The sequence below is a fragment of the Halichoerus grypus genome, chromosome 1, assembly GCF_964656455.1.
Source record: "Halichoerus grypus chromosome 1, mHalGry1.hap1.1, whole genome shotgun sequence".
Classification (NCBI taxonomy): domain Eukaryota; kingdom Metazoa; phylum Chordata; class Mammalia; order Carnivora; family Phocidae; genus Halichoerus; species Halichoerus grypus.
This window is the reverse complement of record NC_135712.1, coordinates 161452171-161473459: the sequence shown is the minus strand read 5'-3', so window position 1 is coordinate 161473459 and position 21289 is coordinate 161452171. Positions and strand designations below refer to the sequence as shown.

The following is a 21289-nucleotide window of genomic DNA, read 5'->3' as shown; positions in this document are numbered from 1 at the left end:
TTCCATTAGTCAGGTCTCAGCCCACATGTGCCCTCTTAGAGAGGCCTTCCCTGACCACCCCCTCTGATAGAGATGTCTTCCTCCTTCCCTCCCTCCCATTATCTGCCTCTCTTCTCTGTCGTCTTCTTTACTTCTTGTCCTCATCCTTACCATGTAAAATTATATAGTTGACTACATGTTGTTTTCCTATTTCCCCTCTTGGGATGTAAATACTATGAGAGCATTGCCTTCTTCATCACTGAGTTGACCGTCCACAAGCAGTGCCTGGCACGTGGAAGGTGGTCAGGGGTGTTTGTCAAATGAATGAGTGAGTGAGTGGGCACCACAGCTAGACCAGAAATTCTCCCTAGCTCCAGGGCATGGCCAGCAGAAATAATACAGCTGTGCATCTATGCAGCTACTGTGTGTGACAAGCCCTCTTGGAACCCCTGTGACGTAGGCGTAATGATCCCATTTTACAGTAGCATCAATCGAGGCTCCCAGAAGGGAAGCGGCTTGCCCAAGGCCTCGAAGCCCTTAGGAGGCAGAGCCAGCCTTGGAATCGGTGGGCCTGACTCCAGGGCGCCAGCCTGTGCATTCCATGGCTTGCATGTCTCTGTGCCAAAGGCAGAGAAGCCACCCTGGAAAGCAGCGTCGTCGCAGGCTCCGGGCAGCGCGTGCATTTTAGCAACCAGATTTCCAGGTTTCCAGCGCCAGCCAGGAAGGGGCTAGGCAGGCCGCGGTAGCCTCGCACCCGCGCGGGCGCTCTCTGTCGGGCGGGTGACTTTGCAGCGAGGGCGCCGCCGGGTGGCCGCTCCTGATGCTGCAGTTGTCATGGCGACGAGCGCTTCGGCGATTGGTCCAGCGCGGCCGCACTACGTTGCTCCTTGGGCGCCTGGGGGGGCTGAGGCTCGCCAGCGCCCGCCCCTCCGGATGCTGCGAGAGCAAAGCGGGCGCAGACTCCCCCCAGCCCTCCCCTCCTCCCCGCGCTCAGCCACCCCGGATGTGCGGGAGGGAAAAAGCCCGAGGTGGTCCCAGGTAGCAGCGAGGCCGACGCCCCCCGCCAACCTGGCGACCATGGTGACTGGACGACTTCGCAGGCTTCTGGGCACGGTGTGAGCCCTGCTGTGCCCGGGGCCCCTCGGAGCCTGCTGCTGCCACCCCCTGCTCCCGCCCCAGCCTGGGCGGAGGAGCCCGCCGCCCCCGGGGAATGTGACTCGCCCCTCGATTTAATTTTATTCCCTTCCACTTCTCGCCTGAGCATCCTGCTCCTCTTCTAACCACGCTGAGCCTTCCCAGCTGGAGAGCGAGAGAAGGGGAAAACTGCCCCCAGACAGGATGGCTTGCCGAAGACGCTACTTGTGAGTATATGTGACGGGTTTATGCCTGAAACTCGGGGCCAGAAGCCAGAGGGGCCCCAGCTGAGCGTGGAGCTGGAGTGGGGGCTTGGTGGGGGGAGGGGTGGGCTGCCATGCAGGTGGCTCGCAGAGGGAGCTGGCCACCCGGCTGAGGTGTCAGCGTTTGTCTCCTGCAGCGAGGTATGTGTTGGTGGTGACGAAGAGAAAAAGGCTGTTAGTCAGCAGGTCTCCACTGGGCTGTGAAATTCCTTATCTCTGAGGGCAGGTAATCCCCCCAAATCCATATACAGCAGGGTCTTCAACGCCACTTCTTCCATTTTGGCTTTTGGTATAGCCTTCAGCGTGTCTGTTGGAAAAAGCCTCTTGTGCCCAGCTCGTTCGTGACCAGCCATGCCTGATGGAAGGTTGGCGGGAAGGTTGGGGTGGGGACAGGATGCTGTGCCCTCCATGGACAGGTGAAGGTCCAGCCCGCCGTCTTGAGCAGGGGGCATTGATGTCCTCCTGTGCCGCACAGGTGTTCTGTGGGCCAGTGGCAGAGCACTTGTCTGCTGGGCCTACGGCCAGCGGCAGAAGCTGTTGAAACTCCGCACGGGGTGGTGACATCACGGGTCCGGGTATTTATGGAAACCCAAGCCCGTGCCTCGTTAAGCTAGGCTTCCCGGGGGCATCGGATTAGAACACCAGCTTCCCTCGCAGCTCTCTGGGGCTCTGCACTGTGCTGTTCTGGGGCGAGCAACCTTTGGTCTCTGGCCTTGCAGGATCCTTCCTTGGGGACTTGAAGCTATAGGGGTGAGACTCAGCTCCCACATCTCCACCTGCCATAGGCTGGCCTGCCCAGTGCCTCAGCTGTTCGGGGCTGTTCAGTGACCTCAGACCTTGTAAGGTTAGAGAACCGAGTTGGACCCTCTTGGGCTGGGCTCAGTCCCCAGGATGAGAAAGGAGAGGCCTGGAGCATTATGTAGGGGGACATCTTGGGGGCCACTCCAAGGCCTCAGAACCCTATAGCATGACAGGGACCTGTGGAGCCCCTAGTTAAGCAGCACCCACCCCCCTCCATGGAGGGATAGCTTCTCACTAATGGTGTGTGAAGGAAAATAAACATACTTCTTGCCACTGCACCAGCAGGCCCAGACAGGAGCCCCAGGGGGCGATGAAGGTGGCCTGTGTCTATGGTTTGCTGTGATATTCATTTGCTTTTTTAGTGGAAAAGCCCACAGGTTGGTTGTTGATGTGAGCAGAACACCGCGGCGTTCTCACTCCTGTGACAAGGCCCCAGCTGTATTTCTGGAAACAAATAGTAAATCCTTCCCCAGCATGGCACATCCACCACTGTTGCTGAGAATAGGTCCTCCCAAGGCAGCCGTCTCCTTCCTGCCACACCTTTGCCTGGGCTCAGGAGCTACTCAAGCCTATCTGCTCGTGATTTTGCCAGAGACACAGTTGCCATACAAATTCCACTACTCATCCCAATACCGGGAGAGGCTCATTTGGCCTGCCAGGAGCCCTGGACACAGCATTCGTAACACATAGCCCCTGGCAGGTTTGTCCCACAGACTAACCCTGTCCTGCCGCTTGCCTGGGAGAGGGGCTGAGCCGGTGCAGAGGGAGGGCCTCTGGGGGGGCTCTGTACCCCTGTACCCTGCCTGTCATTCGTGGGGGTCTTTTTATGTTTCTCCAGCTCTCAGGCTCCCACAGCCTGGTGCCATGACATCCAGGCCTTTTCCCCAGGTGCCACCACCAGACCTATGGGTACCAGAGGTTACAAAGCAGCTGGGGAGTAGGGGGGGACTGGAGAGGAGCCATTGCCCCCATGGTTTTTATGTAAAGATTGGAGCCCCAGAGCAGGCCTGGCTGCACAGTGGGCCCTGAGGGCATGTGTTTGCTCCCCTACTTCACCCTCACCCAGAACCTCAGCTCTCCTAGCACCTGCTGCTCAACCTTTGTTCCCAGGGCTTTCGACGTGGGGCGGGGCTGGGAAGCTAAGTATCTCTAGCTATTTAACTTTCAGGGCATCTGGAAACTCAAGCATGGTAGCATGTAGCCACCACACCGCTGCACTGTTGGGCTCCAGAGCCTTCTCTGCCCGTTGCCTCTCACCAACGGCTGTAAAATGGGTGTTGTTGATCTCATCTTACAGAAGAGGAAACTGAGGCTCAGGGAGGGTAGGAGCTGGGCTGAGGTCACATAGCTGTTTCCTGCTGTCCACTGGGCAGCGGTGTCCCTCCCCCGGTACGCCACATGCCGGAACTGACAGACTCGCTCCAGTGTCCCCGTGCATGGCAGGATCAGGGTGTCCCATGTCCTCCAGTTTCTTGTCCTCCAGCCTCTGGGTCCCACAGAGTGGGCCCTAAGAGAGTGATATGGAATTTGGGCTCTGTCTGAGAGTGGGCGCCAGCCTGGGGGCTCAGTGACTCACGGTGGTGGCACAGCAAACGGAATAAAGGCTGATACGACAACAAAAACGGGAGATTTCTTAATGAAATGGGGGGAAATCATGAGCCTCCAAGAATCAGCTCCTTAATCAGATTTGCTAACAACTGAGGTCATTACTGTACTGACAGTTTAATTAATGGTGTATTAATTAAGGTCAGCCCCCTTCCGACTGTAACTACATGGAGCATGGTAACCGCCGTCTTACGGGCATGTCACATCTTGCCGCCTGAACATGGGAAACTGGGCTCCGTGCAAACACTGAAGTTTGCAGTGAGTGTGAAATTCAGAGCTGCTGGCGGGGGAGGGGAGGTCAGGGGCTGGAGGGGGGCAGTCTCCTGCTCATGCATTCATTCTTTCACTTGCTCATTCATTCATTCACTCTGCTTGGAACTCCCGTGACCCCTCTCTCCATTCCTTCCGGGTTCTGCTCCCACCACCAAATCTAGCTTGCAGATCCCACCTTCCCTGCCCAGCACGGTCTCCATCTGCCCGCTGCTGTGTTCCTTGTTGGTGGATTGGTCCATCTTCACCACTAGAAGGTCGGCCGTACCAGGGCAGAGGGGCTGATGGTGTGTTAGCTGTTACCTCTAGCATCTAGACAGGCATGGGCATACAGTAATTGCTCAGTAGATCTTTGACGAATGAATGAATGATGGATCTGTGCCGGGCACTGCCCTAAGCAGAAGAGCCTATTGCTGAGTAAGAAATAGCTTCTGCCTTCTGGGAGCCTGCAGGCCAGGGGGAAAAACACACATGAACAAACAGTATCAATGCAGAGTGCCCAGGACCAGGACAGAAAAAGGACCCAGAGACGGAGAGGGTGGCCACATCCTCCAGTGGGCATGCGGGATGAATGGGAGGGAAGGGCACTCTGGTATGCAAATGTTAGGCCGTGGTTACAGGCATTAGCTCATTTGACCTTCACAGTAACCCTGGGAGGTGGGGCTGTTACCCCAGTATACTGACAATGCCACTGAGTCACCAAATAACACCCCAGCCAACACCCAACGAGGCGGTAGAGTGGGGCTTGAAGCTGGACCCCAAAGCCCAGCTCGAGTGCTCTGTTATACTGAAGGCTTTTTTGAAAGTAGTTATGTCTGGCCTGAGCCCCAAGTGTGAGGGAGAAGATGGTGACAGATGACACTGACAATGTGGGCAGGACCCAGGGCAGGAGTCATCTGGAGTGCCCGGAGGGGGCTCTCTCTGCAGGCAGTGGGTCGTGGGGAGCCATGGAGGGTTCTGATCAGGGGTGGGGACCATGGTTACATCGCTGGACTTGGGGGGAAGTTGGGGGGCAGGCTGGACAGGGCTCTCAACTGTCCTTTTCCTGTGCCCATAGCAGGGCACACGTGTCCCCAGAGAACAGTGACATCCCCTAGGATGTCGGGTCCCCTCAGATCTCCACGCCCCATTTGGACAGTCAGGAATACTGCAGGGGAGGTGAGAAGGAGTGTGTGGCTTGCTCCCTGCAGGGCTGCTAATGGTAGGGGCCGGGAGCCCGAATGCTCCTGAGAATGCCCCTGGGTCACGGTCAAACTGTTTTTGTTTTGACCGACAGGGGCCTAGAAGGCATTGTTGTTGGGTGCTGACTAAGCACCCACCAGGCCCATTCGAGGCCCCAATTTCCCTTGCATGCCTCACCCCACCTGCTCTCTGGCTGCTGCTGTCTCTCTCCCCCCGTCACGCTCACCCCTGCCCCTACGTCTCTGAGGCACTGGCCCTCCCAGGGTCTCACAGAGCAAGAGAAGGACATTCCACTCCAGCTCTGCCCCTGCCTTGCTTTGTGATCTTGGGCAGGCCTCTTGCCGTGTTTGGGCCAGCGATGTCACCTGGAAGCGGAGAGGCAGGGTCTGCTCTTGCTGGTCGTCAGCTACGCTGGCATGCTCGGGAGGCTGGGAGGAGAGAGGCCACGAGAAGCAGGAGCTGCATTTCAGACATTCTGGCTCTTCCGCACACAGTCCTGTCTGTCACACATGGTCACCGTGGGGTCATCGTCCACGCACGGATTCATTCACTCAAGCCAATCTGTGCGCCAGGCCCGGTGGGCACTTACTATAAACAGCCACAGTCCAGGGCAGCAATAACCAAGGCCGCAGAGGCCCAAGCCATGGAGAGATGGAGGGGAGAAAAGGGGGGGCCCCAAGGAGCAGTGGGGTGGCCCTGCTCGAATACTCCCCTTCTCTGGTTGCATGGCCGCCCGGCACCTCCTGCTTCTCCTGGCCTGCCCGCCCCCACTGCACACCCCAGAGCCCTCAGGAGAGCTTGCCCATGCTGGTTCCTCCGCCAGGAATGCCCTTTCTCCCCCTCACCTCAGACCCCAAGATCCAACTCATGCCTCTTTCTTGACTCCCCCAGGCAAATTGGTCCCCACGCTGAGCCCCTGCATGCCCGGTCCTCCCCTTTGCCACCATGCAGGCCCCTCTGTTGTCGCCAACTACCCGCTTCTCCATCTCCCCCACCAGCCTGGGGGCTTCCCAGGCAGGGCCCCGCCTCTGTTTCTCAGCACCCCAGCAGGCCCTGGCCTGCAGAGCACCAATAACCTTTCCTTAAAAGTGGTGGCAAAATACACATAGCCTAAAATTTACCATTTTAACCATTTTTAAGTGTGCCCTTCAGTGGCATTAAATATATTCACACTGTTGTGCAACCGTCCCCACCATCCATCTCCAGAACTTTTCCATCTTCCCAAACTGAAACTCTGCCCCCATGAAACACGAACTCCCCAACACCTCCCCCCCAGCCCCTGGTGGCCCCTGTCCTACTTTCTTTCTCAAGGAATGTGACTGCTCTAGGGACCTCATGTAAGTGGGGTCATACGGTGTTTGTCCTTTCATGACTGGCTTCTTTCACTGAGCATAATGTCTTCGAGGTTCATCCATGCTGTAGCTTCTGTCAGAACTTCCTCCCTTTTTAGGGCTGAATAATATTCCATTGTGTGGGTAGACCACATCTTCTTTATTAATGCACCCATCAGTGGACACTTGAGTTATCGTGAATAACACTGCTCTGATCGTGTGTGTGCTAATATCTCTTCAAGACCCTGCTTTTGATTCTTTTGGATATATAGCCCGAAGTAGAAATGCTGGCTTGTATGGTAATTCTATATGTAATTTTTGAGGAACCACGATACTGTTTTCTGCAGCGGCTGTCCCATTTTACATCTCCACCAGCAGTGGGGGAGGGCTCCAGGTTCTCCACTTCCTCACCAATACTTGCTGTTTTGTGTTTGGGATTTTTTTATAGTAGCCATCCTCATGGTGTGAAGTGGTCTCTCACTATGATTTTGATTTCCCTTTCTTTGATGAAGGCTGAGTGATGCAGACCTCCCCACCTCCCGATGGACCGCTTAGCCCCAGGGACACTTGGCATTGACTCAGCAGGGCTGGGTCCAGCTGGGCACCCGCCCGTGCCTCCACTGACTTCGTTGGGGTGTCTGTCCCAGGACAGAGGGGAGATTAGGGGGCTCTGGGCCCCCCACCCAGAACCCAGTCCTCCAGGACATATGCAGTTCAGGGGGGCTGGGCCCTTTGGGGATGACTGGCACACAGTAGGTGCTCGAAAATTTTTAATCACAGAAGCAATACCTTCAGTCTATCTTTGGTGATTATTTATTCATATAATTGAGAGAGAATTCATCCACGTGGTACAAAAATGTCTGTACACAGTGCAAAGTCAGGCCCCTCCCTCCTTGTCCCCTCTACCCAGAGGCCACCGCTGCGTCCACTTTCTTGAGGTCCTTCAGAGAAGGTGTGCACATGTGCGTATGTGCTTGCTTCCTGAAGTGCCTTGGCTGCCAAGACAGTTACACAGAGCAGTTTAGTTTCCAATCACTGCTTGGCGGTTCTGAATTTGAGCCAATTAAGCTCAGTTTGGGGGGCCCCTGGGTGCCTCAGTCAGTTAAGGTCTGACTCTTGATTTCAGCTCAGATCATGATCTCGGGGTCATGAAATTGATTTCCGTGTCGGGCTCCGTGCTCAGCACAGAGTCTACTTGGGATTCTCTCTCTCCCTCTCCCTCTGCCCCTCCCCCGGCTCGTGCTCTCTCTAAATAAATAAATAAATAATCTTAAAAAAAAAAAGCTCGGTTTGGGGGACATGGTGACCAACTAGGCCTTAAAGGAGGCAGCCGTCTCCTTCTGGCGGGAAGCCCTGACCGGCCAGTTCCGCATAGCGTCGCCGTAGTCACCGTGGCTGACTGTCCAGATCCGTCCTGTTGAGCACATGTATTAGCACCTGTCCAGCACTGGGCCTGGGCTAGAGCCCGCGGAACAGCAGCCCCTGCCCTTGGGGAGACAGATGCAGGTGGATCGGTCATTGTGGGGACGGAGAGTGAGTGCGGGGGGCTCTCAGCAGGGCCGCACTGCCTCCTCTGGGCCGTGGATGATGCGGGCAGGAGTTCTGGGGCACTCGAGGAGAGGGGTCTGGTAGGCAGGGGCCAGAGGGGCTAGCGCTCCACAGCCAAGAACCTGCGAACGTCTAATCGCCTATTCATGGGAGTGAAAATCCACGCGTAGGTAACCGAGCCTGGACCTCACTCCATTTGGCATCCAAACCACAAAACGCGTTTCATATGGTTTTAGTATATATTGCATTTTCCAGGAATGCCACTGCTCTTCTCGCAGCCGAGGGAAGATCAGGCTTTGATAGGTTCAGAGCTTTGCCAAGAGCTGTCACCGTTCAAAGGATCACGTCACCGAGGGCAGCATCCCCCTGTGGCAGCATCTTGCCAGCAGCCCGCTGTATCCGCCTGGTCTGGAGCCACCGCCGTCCAGAGAGGCAGGTGACTGACTTCCTCGGGAGGCCCTGTGGGACAGCCAGACCCACCGCTCTCATGCCTGGGGCGCTCTCTCTTCCTTACGGTCACTTTCCTCCTTTTCTCTCTGGATTGTTACAGTGAGGGCACTCTGTTGACTTTTGTTGTAAAATAGATGTGTAGATAGATGTTACGTATGGACTTCATGTCATAACAGAGAAGGCGGCAGCACAGGATTAGGGTTATAAAGGACAGGGGGTTGGACGAGGGATCCTTATAACGGAACGATGGTGTGGCTCGCCTATGAACCCGCACACGTGATAGAAGCACATGGAACTGAACACACATCTGCCCACGTGCACACACATGCGCACATGCTCACACATGGGCATGAGTAGGAGTACAACAGGAAATCTAGGATGGCAGACCGCACCACGTCAGTATCGGAGGTGATATTGTCCTACACTTTTGTAAGACGTTACCATGGAGGAAGATGGGGTAAAATGTAAACAGGATCTCTCTATTATTTTCAACAACTACAAGTGAATCTACAATTGTCTCAAAATAAAAAAGTTAATTTTTAAAAAAGGCTGAAGATAGGTGTTGGATCTAATGGGCTGGACCCGTGGTGACCATGAGACAGGAAGACGGGCAACCCCCCAGTCTGTCCTTCTATGAGAAGCCTGTCCGCTCCGCTGCCCCCCCCGACAGATGACACCCCTTGACCCCTTCTCCCCAAGGCGGCACCCAACCAGGGGCCCTGGGACCAGCTTCCTCCCCTCCCAAAAGCCCTTTTTGCTGTCAGCTGGGGCCTGGTCAGCCCTGGCGATAAGTTTGAGACTCTGGAACACTCCCCCAGACACCCTCACTCCCTGAAGCCCCCTCTGAAGCCTGGGCTCAGCCCCAGCTAGAGGCTGCCCTCGGGTGGGCCTGCCTGCTCCCTCCCGCTCAGCCTCTGCCCAGTGCCACCTCCATGAGTGATAATACAGCCACCTCATTCTTCCCGGCCCCTCTGTCCCTGCTCTCTGCCTCCCACCCAGCCACAGGGAGCTGGGACAGACACAAATCAAACATTGCTTCAAATGCCATTTGAAGACAAAAATGTAACCCAGCCAACTAAAACTAAAAGGTTAAGGGAAGCAAGTGTTTTTGAGGAGTCTGTTGTCCTGCAAATTGACTTCTCAGTGAATGGGCTTTTGGCAAATTGACTTGTCACATGTTGAGGGAGAGCCGGGACGAGGCCAGTGAGGCTGGCGGCAGTGAGTCTGAAGCCGGGACGAGTGTGGTGTCCGCTCGGGGCCCCACCCACCCGGGATCTCAGGGGCCAGGCTCCCTGGACAGACCCCCCAGCGGACGGACTCTGGCCTCCCCTCTCTGGTCTACTGGATTTCCTGGGGATGAGCTGGGAAGACGAGGCCCGGGCTGGAGATGTCCCATGTCTCCCCCTGTCTCCGATCAGGCCTGACCTTGTTGGACCCTGGTGCCCTGGCCCGTCCTCAGAGGGACAAATCACCCAATTGTGACAGGGTCCCACCGGAGCAGTCTTAGAGCTCAACGGGAGGCCAATCTGAGCATGGCTAATTGCAAGATGTTTTATTGGCTCCGGCGGTTTCATTCCTCGTCAAGACGGTCCCAGCATCTGTTTGGAATGGTTAATAAGGGAAGTGATGCATTTTTAATCACCACAGCCCTCACTGCAATTCACAGCCTGTCTCTCGCAACGTTTGCTGGGCGCTGAGATAACACAGAGAGCCAGGCTTCCTCACATTTGCTCTCATTATCCAATAAGAGAGAAACGCCCGGATTCACCCATTTGTCACCCAGAGGGCTGCAGGCACCTTCCAGGTCCCTCAGTCCTCCATCCTGGTCGACTCCAGGCCCTGACCATCTCCAGGGCTGCTGGGTGATCAGTCTGCCCTGGAAAAACTCCCTGAGAATGGGTGGGCCCGGCAGAGCTGAGGGGCCCATGTACTGGGGTTCTGAAGGCCTTTTCCGATAGCGCCCCCTGCCACAGGGCTCAGCCACCCTCCGAGGAGCTGCTTGGATGGAACCCCTTACCTTGCCACCTGGTGGCAGTGTGACTTGGAGCAAATGGCTTAACCTCTCTGAACCTCAGTTTCCTTTCCTGTAAAATGGGGCCAATAATTCCAACTTTGCAGGGTGGCCATCAGGATTCAGTGAGGTAATAAAGCACATGGTGGATCTGTCACCTAAAATAACATTCTTGTCCCCTTCCTTCCCTGGATTCTCACGCACAGAGATAGGCTTTGGGACACCCTGGGACTTAAAAAATAGGGACATCTGGGAAGGGGAAGGCTGGGGCTGGGGAGTGTGTTAATCCAGGAGCCTTTGGATTGCAAAGGACAGAAACTCCAGTCAGAAGAGATGTGAATGGTTACTATCAGTGCACAGTCCAGGAGTCTGCTTCGGTGTGGCAGAATCCGGGGGCTCCCCTACTCTGGTCACCATCTCCTGCTTGCCCTCCCCCCGGGTCATGTTCCCATGCAGGCGCTCTAGGGCTCACGGCCGTTCCTGACACCCTGTCCATGGCCCAGGGGAGGCCATGTGCCACTTGGCCAGCCTCTGTCACTTGGCTCCCCCTGGAGGTGGGCCGACAGGGTCAGCCCCACCTGGCCCACACCCCGGGAGTGTAGGAGGGGGATTCGCATGTGTGTGTTTGTGGGGGAGGCCGTAAACTGAGGTTACAGACAGCCCGCTGAGTCCGTTTGGAATGAACAGCACCCTACATATGTCCACAGCACTTCCCAGTTTATAGAGCACTACCTAGGAAGGACGTGTGCAGCTCAGAACCATCCCAGAGGCAGAGCAGGGCTTGGAGGCCCTTCCATAGAAGAGGAGCTTGAGGCTCCAGGAGGCACGTAGCGCATCTCGGGGTCCCTGTGGGCCAAAGGGGTAGTCTAGGTCTGGGTCCTGGGCTCAGCTCATGTGCTCCCTGGATCAAGTCTGGGTTCTCCAGGTGCCCTCCCTCCTGTTCTCAGGGCAGCTGCTTCCTCCTGGAGCCTAGGGCTGAGGATCTGCCAACCCCTGAGCCCCACGGGCAGGGGCGGGGCTGCTCTGCTGGACACGCAGGCCCCCTGCCCTCCAGCAGCCTTCCCCAGCTAGGCCGTGCTATGGCTTTGCCTCCATCCTGTCCTTATTCCTCAGACGTGCCCTGAGCCTGTCATCAGTTCACAGACAGGTGTCCCTGCCAGGCAGCCCCAGGTCCAGACAGGGACATGAGCCCAGAGAGAGCAGGGCTCTTCCCAGGGTCACCCAGCCCATCAGCGGAAAACCAGGGTGTGGACTCGAGCTCGGGGACAGCAGTGCTGCTCACCCCCTGTCCTAGGGCCACATCTGGCTCACTGACATTGCACACGTATCAGATCGTAAGATCTCCGGGCCAGGCCCTCAGGAACCTTCCAGCGCCCCCCCCTCCCCGCAACCTTGCTCCCTCCCTCCAGCCACAGCCGTCTCCTTTCTGGGCTCTGCAGCTATCTCTGTACTGACTGAGGGACCAGAGACCTTGGGGTGCTGTGCCTAGGAGATGGCATCTGAGCCAGGCCAGAGTGACAGGCCAGAGCCTGGCACAGAGCAGCCCTCTGTGTTTGTCAGGTAGGAGAAGGACATCCCACGTTGTCTCCTTCAGCCTGAAGTTTGTTTTCTGTTTCTCTTTCTTTCATCCAGAAAGCACCGTTCAGAGGGCGCCCCCATGCCGGGCCTGGGCTGGGAGGGGCGGGCATGATGGAAAAAGCCAGAGGTGGTCCAATGGGGAGGCCAAGGAGTTGCCAGAGCAGAGTGCCCCCTGAGGGTCGGCCTGAGGCTGGGGGCAGGGGTGGAGAGGAAGGCAGCAAAGGTGTCACAGACTACGGCATCCAGGATCTGGCTTGGGGTCTGGGTGGGTGGCAGTGCTGTCACCAAGATGGGCCCCCAGTGTGGGGGCTGCTGGTACAGAGACGCCTGTGGGGCAGCCAGGGAGGAGCTGCGGGAGCACCTATAGGTTGGAGTGGGGGGAGGTCAGGGGCTGGGACAGACCACCAGTGAGGACGCTGCCCCTCCAGCCACCCCCTCGGCTCTGCACCCCAGGCTCAGCCCTGCCCAGCCGGCCAAGGACACACTCGGCCTGCTGCTGCAGCCACCAGCCCACGCCGAGGGCCAAGAACACGCAAGGCCTTCTGCCTGGGCTAGAGCCCTCCGCCCGGAGAATGCTCTGTGTCCCGAGCAGAGACCAGACGTGCGGGGAACAGAGCGTGCTGTGATGGCATCTTACCGCCCCTGAACTAGAAGCCCCCACACTGTGGCCTTCACCCTGAGCTTCTTCCTCTTCAGCTCCTCTCTCGTGAACAGAGGGGGTGGGTTAGGGCTCCCCTTTTACCTAGAGACCACCACACCCCTGGATCCAAGGGCTGGGAGTGCCCAACAGCTCTGCCTGCAGACACCGCCCCCCCGAAGGCTTCAGGGCCCTCTGCAGCCCTTGAGAAACTGTCCCCCATACTGAACTGGGGTCTGCCTCCTGCTACTGTGGGCTGGGGTCCCTTGTCAGCTGTGCAGACCTGACTCTCTCCCTCTGCCCCACCCCCTCTCCAGTCTAGTCTGCCCTGAAGTCAAGAACGGCGCCCCAAGTGCCCTCTCTTTCTGTGTGACTGGGGCCAAGCCCCTTCCCCTCTCTGCGCCCAGCTGGCCATTCTGCAAGGTGGGGGTGATAATAGGGTGCTCGGAAGGACAGAAGCCACATGCCCAGTGCTCAGCACACAGCAGGCACTCGGCACATAGTGGCTTCATTGTGAGCCTTCACTCTGAGCCTCGGTTTCCCCGTGAGATTTACAATAAAGCACCTAGCCCAGGGCCGGGCCCATGGTAGGTTCTGAAAGTATTCTTTGTTGTTTTTAACTTTCATATAACTGAACTGAATCAACACACCCAGTTTGCAGGAAGGAGGGGCAAATCTACATGAAAAGAGCTTGCAAGTGGAACCTGAGCTCTTCATCACCCTAGGTCCTGGTTCCCCGCTTTCAGCTAAGAGAGGCTGGAGGCAGAGTTGCCTTTAATGTGGTTGCTGAGTGCGGGCACAAAGGGGGGAGTAGCGGTGTCACATCCCAGCTGACTTGCTCATCACGTGACCCTGTGCTTGGTGGCCTGCGCCCCACCCCACCCCCGGGGTACTCCCAGCTGGGTGCTGGGGGGGTCTCCATGCTTGTACGTATGCACCATCACGCGCGTTGTGTTTTGTGCATGCACGTGTGTGCTCGCGCATGCCCACGTGATGGTAGGAGTGTGGGTCTGAGAGTGCGTCTGTGAGCTGGGGTGCTGTTAGTGGGCCCCATGTCGGATGTAGAAGGGGACACAGCGCCCACCGAGGTCCATGACATCCCAGAGGCATGCACTGTGCCCACCCCACTACTCCAGGGTCAGGGGCTTGGGTCAGGGAGGCCCCCCAGCATTCCCCGACCACAGAAGAGAGTTGCCCTTCGCCCCTACCCCTGGAGACGTACCCCCTTCACCTGGCTTAGTCTTCAGGCTGAGGTGGCTCAGGGGGCACTAGTGAGCTCCAGAATGTACCGGTAGGGGAAAAGCCAGGGCAGTGTGTCCGGGAGGAGACCGCCGTGTGAGGAGCAAGTACACACGTAGTACCTACAGCTCGGCACGTATGCGTCTGTGTGTGTTCACGTAAAGACGTTCTAGAAGGACGCCCAGGAAACTGCTGACAGGGACTCCCTGGGGGGCAGGAGGAACATTGGTGGGTGCGGGGCGGTGGGGAGGGAGACTTTAAACTTGATATCTTTTCTATTTATGTTTGAACCGTGAGAACATGTTGACTAAAAGTTAAATTTTTTAAATGTGTAAGTTGCTGAGTTTGGGGTGAATTGGCTTGTTTTCTGGCTATCCAAAGCCTCCCACCCTGCCTATCCCCAGCCCTGCAGGGGAAAGATATCCTCCGGGAACACACGGCTCAGCAAATCTCCCACCTTAAGGTTGGGTGGGGTCAGAAAGTTCTCCTGGTTGGGGGTCAGCTGCCTGGAATGACTGTGGATGATGGGGACCATGGAGAACAGGGTGGGGAACAGAGCCCTGATGACCCGGGTCAGGGTCTGGGTGGGGTTGCTTACCAGCCGAGAGGCCTCAGGCCTCGGGCAGGTGAGCCCCTCTGAGCCTCAGTTTCCTCATCTATAAGATGGGGATAAGAACCTCCAACTGCCCACAGGCTTGAGGATTAACTGAGTCCCTGTCAGCACCCGCCTGAAGAGCCTGACACCTGGTAGGGGTGAGGCTGAAAACCTAAGAAGGACCCTCCAGAAAGGCCAAGGGGACCCAGTGGGTTTGCTGGAAGCTGCATCTCTCCTGGAGACGGGCAGGGCAAGGAGTCCCAGTTGGGAGGGACTGCAGCACACCCCACCCTCCTGGCCCGGGTTAGACTAAGGCACCTCCGTGCTCACTGCCCATCAGCAGACTGGACCTAGGAATGACAGGTCGTGGCAGTCCCAGATGCAGTGCCGAAGGCCCTGGGGCATAGGCGAGGCTGGGGTCCGAGCCCCAGGCGGAGGCCTCAGTCCACTCCCCCAGCCAGGAAAAGCTGGATGTGCCCTCACCAGCTGCCCTGGCCTGTAGACACCTTCTGCGGATGTCTCTGCCTTAAGAAGAGAATCCCTGGTGGGACCTTTCGGGTGGCAGAAGAAGCTGGGATGCCGGAGTGGTGGTCTTGGGGGTCTCTGGGGGCCTCCCTCTCCAAGACAGGCTTCGTTCCAGAGCAGATGCCTGGCCTGGCCCCCCGCTCACAAGAGGGACCCTCACCTTGAACGTGCTCAGCTGGCTCCCACCTCAGGCCTTTCCCTTGCTTATTCCTTACACAGAGCCCCATCCTTCTGAGCCAGCATTTGATCGTCACTCGGACCTAGGCTCAGTGGTCACTTCTTCCTAGGGGCTTTTCTTGGCTAGTGTCTAGGGGTGCCCCCTCCCCTGTCTCATACACCTGCTTCTACTTTCTGTACTGGTCCAAATGACCTTGTTTGTGTACATGCTTATCTACTTTTCTTGTCTGCCCCCTCCTCCACTCAGACAGTGTTATGTCTATCTTACTCACTCTGTATCGCCCTATGCTCAGAATAATGCCTCTAATCACGTCTGGGAGCCTCTGTGTTCTCATCTGTGAAGTGGGGATGTGAACATCTCGAGTTGCAGGCTGGTTGTGAGGGCGATAGGAGTCAGTACTAAGCTCTTAGAGAGCCTGGCCCAAAGTGGGGGCTGTGTGCTTAGTAGGTGGGATGCATGAATCACTGTCCCAAAGTGGCCTGAGACACCCCCACCCCCAAAGTTAAGAACCACTTCTGTAGACAAACCCTCCTATGGTGCAGACGGGGAAACTGAGGCCCAGAGATGGACTAGATGCACTCCAGGTCTCACTCAGGGCCCCTGCCTGGTCGCCCTGATCTCTCTCTCCACACCTCTGTCCAGGGGGGTTGCACAGAGACACATCCCCCCCGCCCCCCCGCCAGCAGGGAGTTTTCCAGACTCAGGCTGAGCTCCTAGGCAGAGCTTCCTGGCAGGCTAGAGGGGCATGGAGGCCAACCTGGGGACAATCACCTCACTGTGCTGCTGGGTGGTGGGGCCTCAGGCTGGTGGGCAAGGCTGTCTGGGGCCCAGAGCCAGGACAGGAAGGCCGAGGGTGGGTGGGCAGGAGCTCTCTGTGGCCTTTTCAGAGGGAAGCCCCAGGAGGGGCGTGGGGGACTGGGCAGGACAGCCGGGGCATGGGCCAACATGGCAACACCTCACGTCTGTCTGGTTTACAAGGCGCCTCCAGTCTGTCAGCTCCCGGAGCCTCACTCTGGCCCCTGAGGCAGGAAGATCATAGATGAGGAAGCAGAGGCTGAGGCAGCGTCCCTTAGCTCATGAGACCAGAACTGGGAACCCCAGTGGGTCTGTGAGCACCACTGTGTGACACTGGGCAAAAAGCCTCACCCCTCAGGGATTAAGGGGATGAGACACCAGGACAGCCTGGCCCAGGGGAGGGCGCTCCTGGGTTCAAGCCCCTTCTCTGTGTCTCTGCTTGCGCGCCCCCAGAGAGGAAGGATGCCAGCCCCCGGGCCCTGGCCCTGAGGTGCTTTCTCCCAGCAGCCAGCAGAGCGGTCGCGAGCCCAGACCTGGCACGCCGTTGCTCACACAGCATCCGTGGCATGGGTCACAGCTGATTCACCTACATGGGGCACGGGGTGGGCATGGGGCAGAATGGCGCCCAGCGCCTCCTCCCTCGGCCTCGCCTCTGCCCCAGACAGACACACTTCTGTGGCCCTGAGAATGGCTGAGCGCTCGCCGTCCCCGCTGCTGGGAGTGTGTTGGTCCAGCCTCATGGGTCAGCATCCATGTGTACGCAGAGACATAAAAGCATTCCCACCCCGTGACCCAGAAATTCCAGGAACGGGTCCTAGAGGAACATCCCAACCTGTGCACAGAGACCGTATTGATGGGACAGTCCCGCAGCCTTGTTTACCAGGAGAGGAGAGATGGACCCAAGCCCAGCACCCACCTGGGGCAGCGGGGAACTCACAGGGGTTCCAGGCAGCTTTCCAAGGGGTGACAAGCAAGAATATTTGAGACCTAAAAACACACTCAAGAGAAGTGTGGAGCGAGAGGGTGGGGTGGGAGTATTTTATAGAACAGACTGTGTTTTTATGTAACCAAAAAACATATATATGCCCAGTCATGGGCACACATTTAGAGAAGGGCCCGGCCAGAAAATATTCTCAAATAGTTACGCTGGTTAGTCCCTAGAGAGCTGGGGTGGGGGGCGATTTCATTTCCTTGCTGTGCTCTGCTCTTATTCCTACGGTTGCTGCAGTGACCACCAGCTTATTTAATGACAGGGAGGGAGGGACAGTGTAACAGAGGGGTGCGGCCTCCCCCACCCCTTTGGAGATTGACGTAAATTCCACAAATATGTCCCTTCCAGGGCCTGTGACAGGCTGGAGCTGCCTGGCCTCAGGTTCCCTCCTGGGTCATGCCCTCACCCCACACATGGACTTAGCCACCCACTGCTTTCTACAGACAAATCCACTCGTAGAGGCTCCCGTGGGCTTTGCGCTGACTCCCTGGAGTGAGGGGCTCCCAGGAGGGTCCCCTCCCATGCCCTCTGTCTCTGCTCTCTGTTGTCTCCCCGTTCCTTCTCAGGAAGAGACAGGGTCCCCTCGGGCCTGAGACATAGTAGCTCAGAGCCACCTGTGGCAGCCTGGACCCACCAGGGAGCCCTCCAAGTATCCCTTCCAGAAAGCACGGGCCGCCCAGAATTCTTATAGCAGCGACCAGGTTCTTTTTAAACTTTCCAAGTTCACATGGTGCTAGGGGATTAGCTGGTTGCCTATTAAACCCATCTGGGGAGCTTTTAAAAATGAAGGTGCACGAGAACAGACATTTCACCAGAGAAGATACACGGGTGGCAGAGAAACTCAGGAAACAGTGGTCGTCATTAGTCATCAGTGAATTGCAAACTCAGACCACAGTGAGATCTCACTTCATAGCTCTGAGAATGGCTAAGATAAAAAATTGTGGCAGCACGAAACGCTGGCCAGGATGCAGAGAAACTAGATCACGCCTACATCACTGCTGGAAACGGTTGAGACGGTCCGGCCACCCTGGAAGACAGTTTGGCAGTTCCCTTTCAAAATAAATGTACGCTCACCGTGCAACCCGGCTGTTGCACTCTTGGGCACTTATTCCAGAGATATGAAGACTTAACATTCACACAGAATCCCGTATCAGAATGTTCATAGCGGTTCTGTTCATTAGGGCCCCCAAACTGGACACGACCCAGATGTCCGTCGGTGGGCGAGTGGACAACTGTGGTGCGTCCGGGCCGTGGAGTACGCATTCCGTCCGCAGCCATCCAGAGGAGGTAATGAGTTACTCAGCAACTCGAATGAACCTCCAGGGAATTACACGAAGTGAAAAAAGCCAGTCTTAAAGAGTTACACATTGTACGATTCCATTTGTAGAGCGTTCTTGAAATGGCAAACTTAGGGAGACAGGGAATGGATGGGTGGTTGTCAGCAGGGAGGGACTGGGGACGAGAGGCGGGCGTGGCTGCGGGGGGAGCACAGAGCCTGGTGGGGGAACCGTTGTGCCGTTGATCACGGTGGGAGTTACACCAAGCTGCATGTGTGTTAAAATTACATGGAGACACGCATGCGTGCACACTTACACACACGCGCACACACACATGTGCTTGTCTCACGGGTGAAGTCAGAATAACCGTGGTGGATGGTACCTATGTCAGCCTGGATGGTGCCCTGTAGTTGTGCAAGATGTTATCACTGGAGGAGGCTGGGGAAGGGGGTGCGTGAGACCTCCCAGGACATTGTATTTTACTACTTCCTGTGAATCTATGGTTATTTCCAAGTAAAGAATTAAAAAGACAAAACAGAACACCCACAGTGCAGGAACACGCCCCCAGAGGTTATATGACTTAATTGGCCTGGCTTAAGGCCCAGGCATCAGTACATCAGAATTCTGAAAAGCGCCGTCTCCACCAGAGTTCTGAAAAGCGCCGTCTCCACCGTACAGCCGGGAATAGAAACACTGACCACTTCCTCATTCAGCAGAGGGAAACTGAGGCCAGAGAGAGGAAGGGGTTTTCCTGAGGACACACAGCTGCTGTAGGGTGCCTGAAGGGGCCTCCAGCTATAACAGGCTCAAGCTCTGGGTTTTTCCTGCTGCTCCAGGCTGGGGCTGAACCACACAGGTTTTTTTAATGTAAATTTTTATTGAAATACAGTGTACAGCCTGTGGAATTGTCGCAGACAACACACTCATGTGATCAGCACCAAGGCCCCAAAACCCCGATGACCCAGCCCCCCCAGGAGCCCCCCTCGTGGCCCTGCCAGTCATGGCCCATCCCCCAGGGGGGCTCTCTCCTGACTTGTTCCAGCACAGAGCAGTTTTCCTGTTCCTGAACTTGGTATAAACGGCTGGGTGCTGTTTAGGAGCTGTGCTAGAGAGGACTGGAGCAGCCGGTTTATTCTGAAGGTAAAGGAAGTGGCCTCCCCAGGAGCCCAGTACAGTAGGGCGGGGGGGCAGGGGCTTCCGAGGAAGGACTGTCCCAGGGCAGTCACCTTGTCCAGGGTGGCCAGAAGGGGCTACTTATCCCCTGCGCCTGAACGGGAGACAGGAGGAGGAGTTGAAGCCCTGCCTGGCTGACTGAGAGCCCTATGTCCGAGCCTGGTCCAGGGTGCCCAGCGCGGGGAGAGGTAAAGCAACTCCAGTCCTCCAGTAAGACTAGTGGCTTGAAGAAGTTTCCCCACATATAAAATGAGGATTTTATATATGTGAATAAAACAAATTTGTATTAATACAGGATTAGTGTTAATGTAACACATTGATATTTTGCTGACTTACTGTTGGTATTATATATTAATATAATCTATATCATGTATGTTACATAATATAAGGTATATTGAGTAATTCTTTTGAATCCTATCTATACTAGTGATAGCTGGCATTTATGGAATGCTGACTCTGTGCCTGGCATTGTTCTAAGTGCTTTATTTTTTATTTTTTTAAAGATTTTATTTATTTGGCAGAGAGAGACACAGCGAGAGAGGGAACACAAGCAGGGGGAGTGGGAGAGGGAGAAGCAGGCTTCCCGCCGAGCAGGGAGCCCGATGCGGGGCTCGATCACAGGACCCTGGGATCATGACCTGAGACGAAGGCAGCCGCTTAACGACTGAACCACCCAGGTGCCCCGTTCTAAGTGCTTTAAATGTATAAGCCAGTTGCCTCTTCCCAAAACACTACAGTTGGGGAGACTAAATTGAGGCACAGAGAGGTTCATTAACTTGCCCTAGGTCACACAGCTAGTATGTGGCAAAGCTAGGATTTGAACCCTGGCCCTCTTGGCTCTAGAACTCATGTTTGAACGTTTAAGGCCTGACATCTCAATATACACTCTGACATGTATGATAATAGCTGTAGGAGTACCTCAAATATGCATGCACTGGCGCTTTCTGGTTTACAAAACGCTTTTTCTTTCTCATCTCTCCTCTCATCATCCATGTGATGTTATTGCCACCCCTTGTTCCAGGAGGCGGCCGAGGCTTAGGGTTTCTGTCACCACCAAGGTTGGAACTGTGGTGTGAGCTCAGGTGGTTGGTTCCAAATGCAGGTATGCTCAGCCAGGAAACAGAATGGTGTCCCACGTACAGGGCCCCTGAGCTGCACTTGCTTTGTGCCTCATGAGGGTTGTGCAAGGGTTAGATGAGGACGTGTGTGGGAACAGCCCCTAGCACTAGGTGGGCTCTCTGTGGCCGGCTGGGATGTTGCCAGGTTCTCATAATGTAGTCAGAGCAGGACTAGATCTAGGGAGCCGAATCCCTGTGCTGTGTCAAGTGGCTCTGTGCCCAGGCATCTTGGCATCACTTTGCTGTGTCCCTGTCACATCATATTGGTATTTGCTCCCATGGCACATCTGCATCTGAGGGGCCAGTTGTTGGGGGAGAGGTGCTGAATGCTGGGTCCCCTTGTCAGGACTAGGGACTCCCCGAAGGCAGGAGCTCCTTGCCACTGCCAGTATGGGGTCCTGCCTCGGGAGGGAGGTAGAGCCTGCCTGGCCAGCCCCGCCCTCTCTCCCCCTGGAAAAGCCATCACCCACCTGAGCAGGCACAGGACAGTGAACAGTCTGGAAAAGTGACTGGAGAGCATCCTGACACCGCCCTTTACGTCCTCTTTTCTCGTTGAGCTTCGGCAAGGCCTCGTTGACACAGGCCGAGTTGCTGAGCCCTGGAGTGAGC

The 21289-nt window shown here is 56.3% G+C and overlaps 1 protein-coding gene across 2 annotated transcripts in view; it reads left to right on the top strand.

Moving 5' to 3' along the window:
• The window catches only part of IQSEC1 (IQ motif and Sec7 domain ArfGEF 1), a 371367-nt gene that overhangs the window by 202113 nt on the left and 147965 nt on the right, over nucleotides 1–21289 (top strand). Inside the window, exon 1 of one of the 2 annotated variants that reach the window (XM_036099675.2) lies at nucleotides 957–1340. The exons of the other annotated variant lie outside the window; for it this stretch is intronic. Coding sequence (XP_035955568.1) covers nucleotides 1318–1340 — 23 coding nt within the window. The 5' untranslated portion in view covers nucleotides 957–1317. Of the gene's footprint in view, nucleotides 1–956; nucleotides 1341–21289 lie in introns of those variants that run through there. 2 annotated transcript variants of the gene reach the window in all.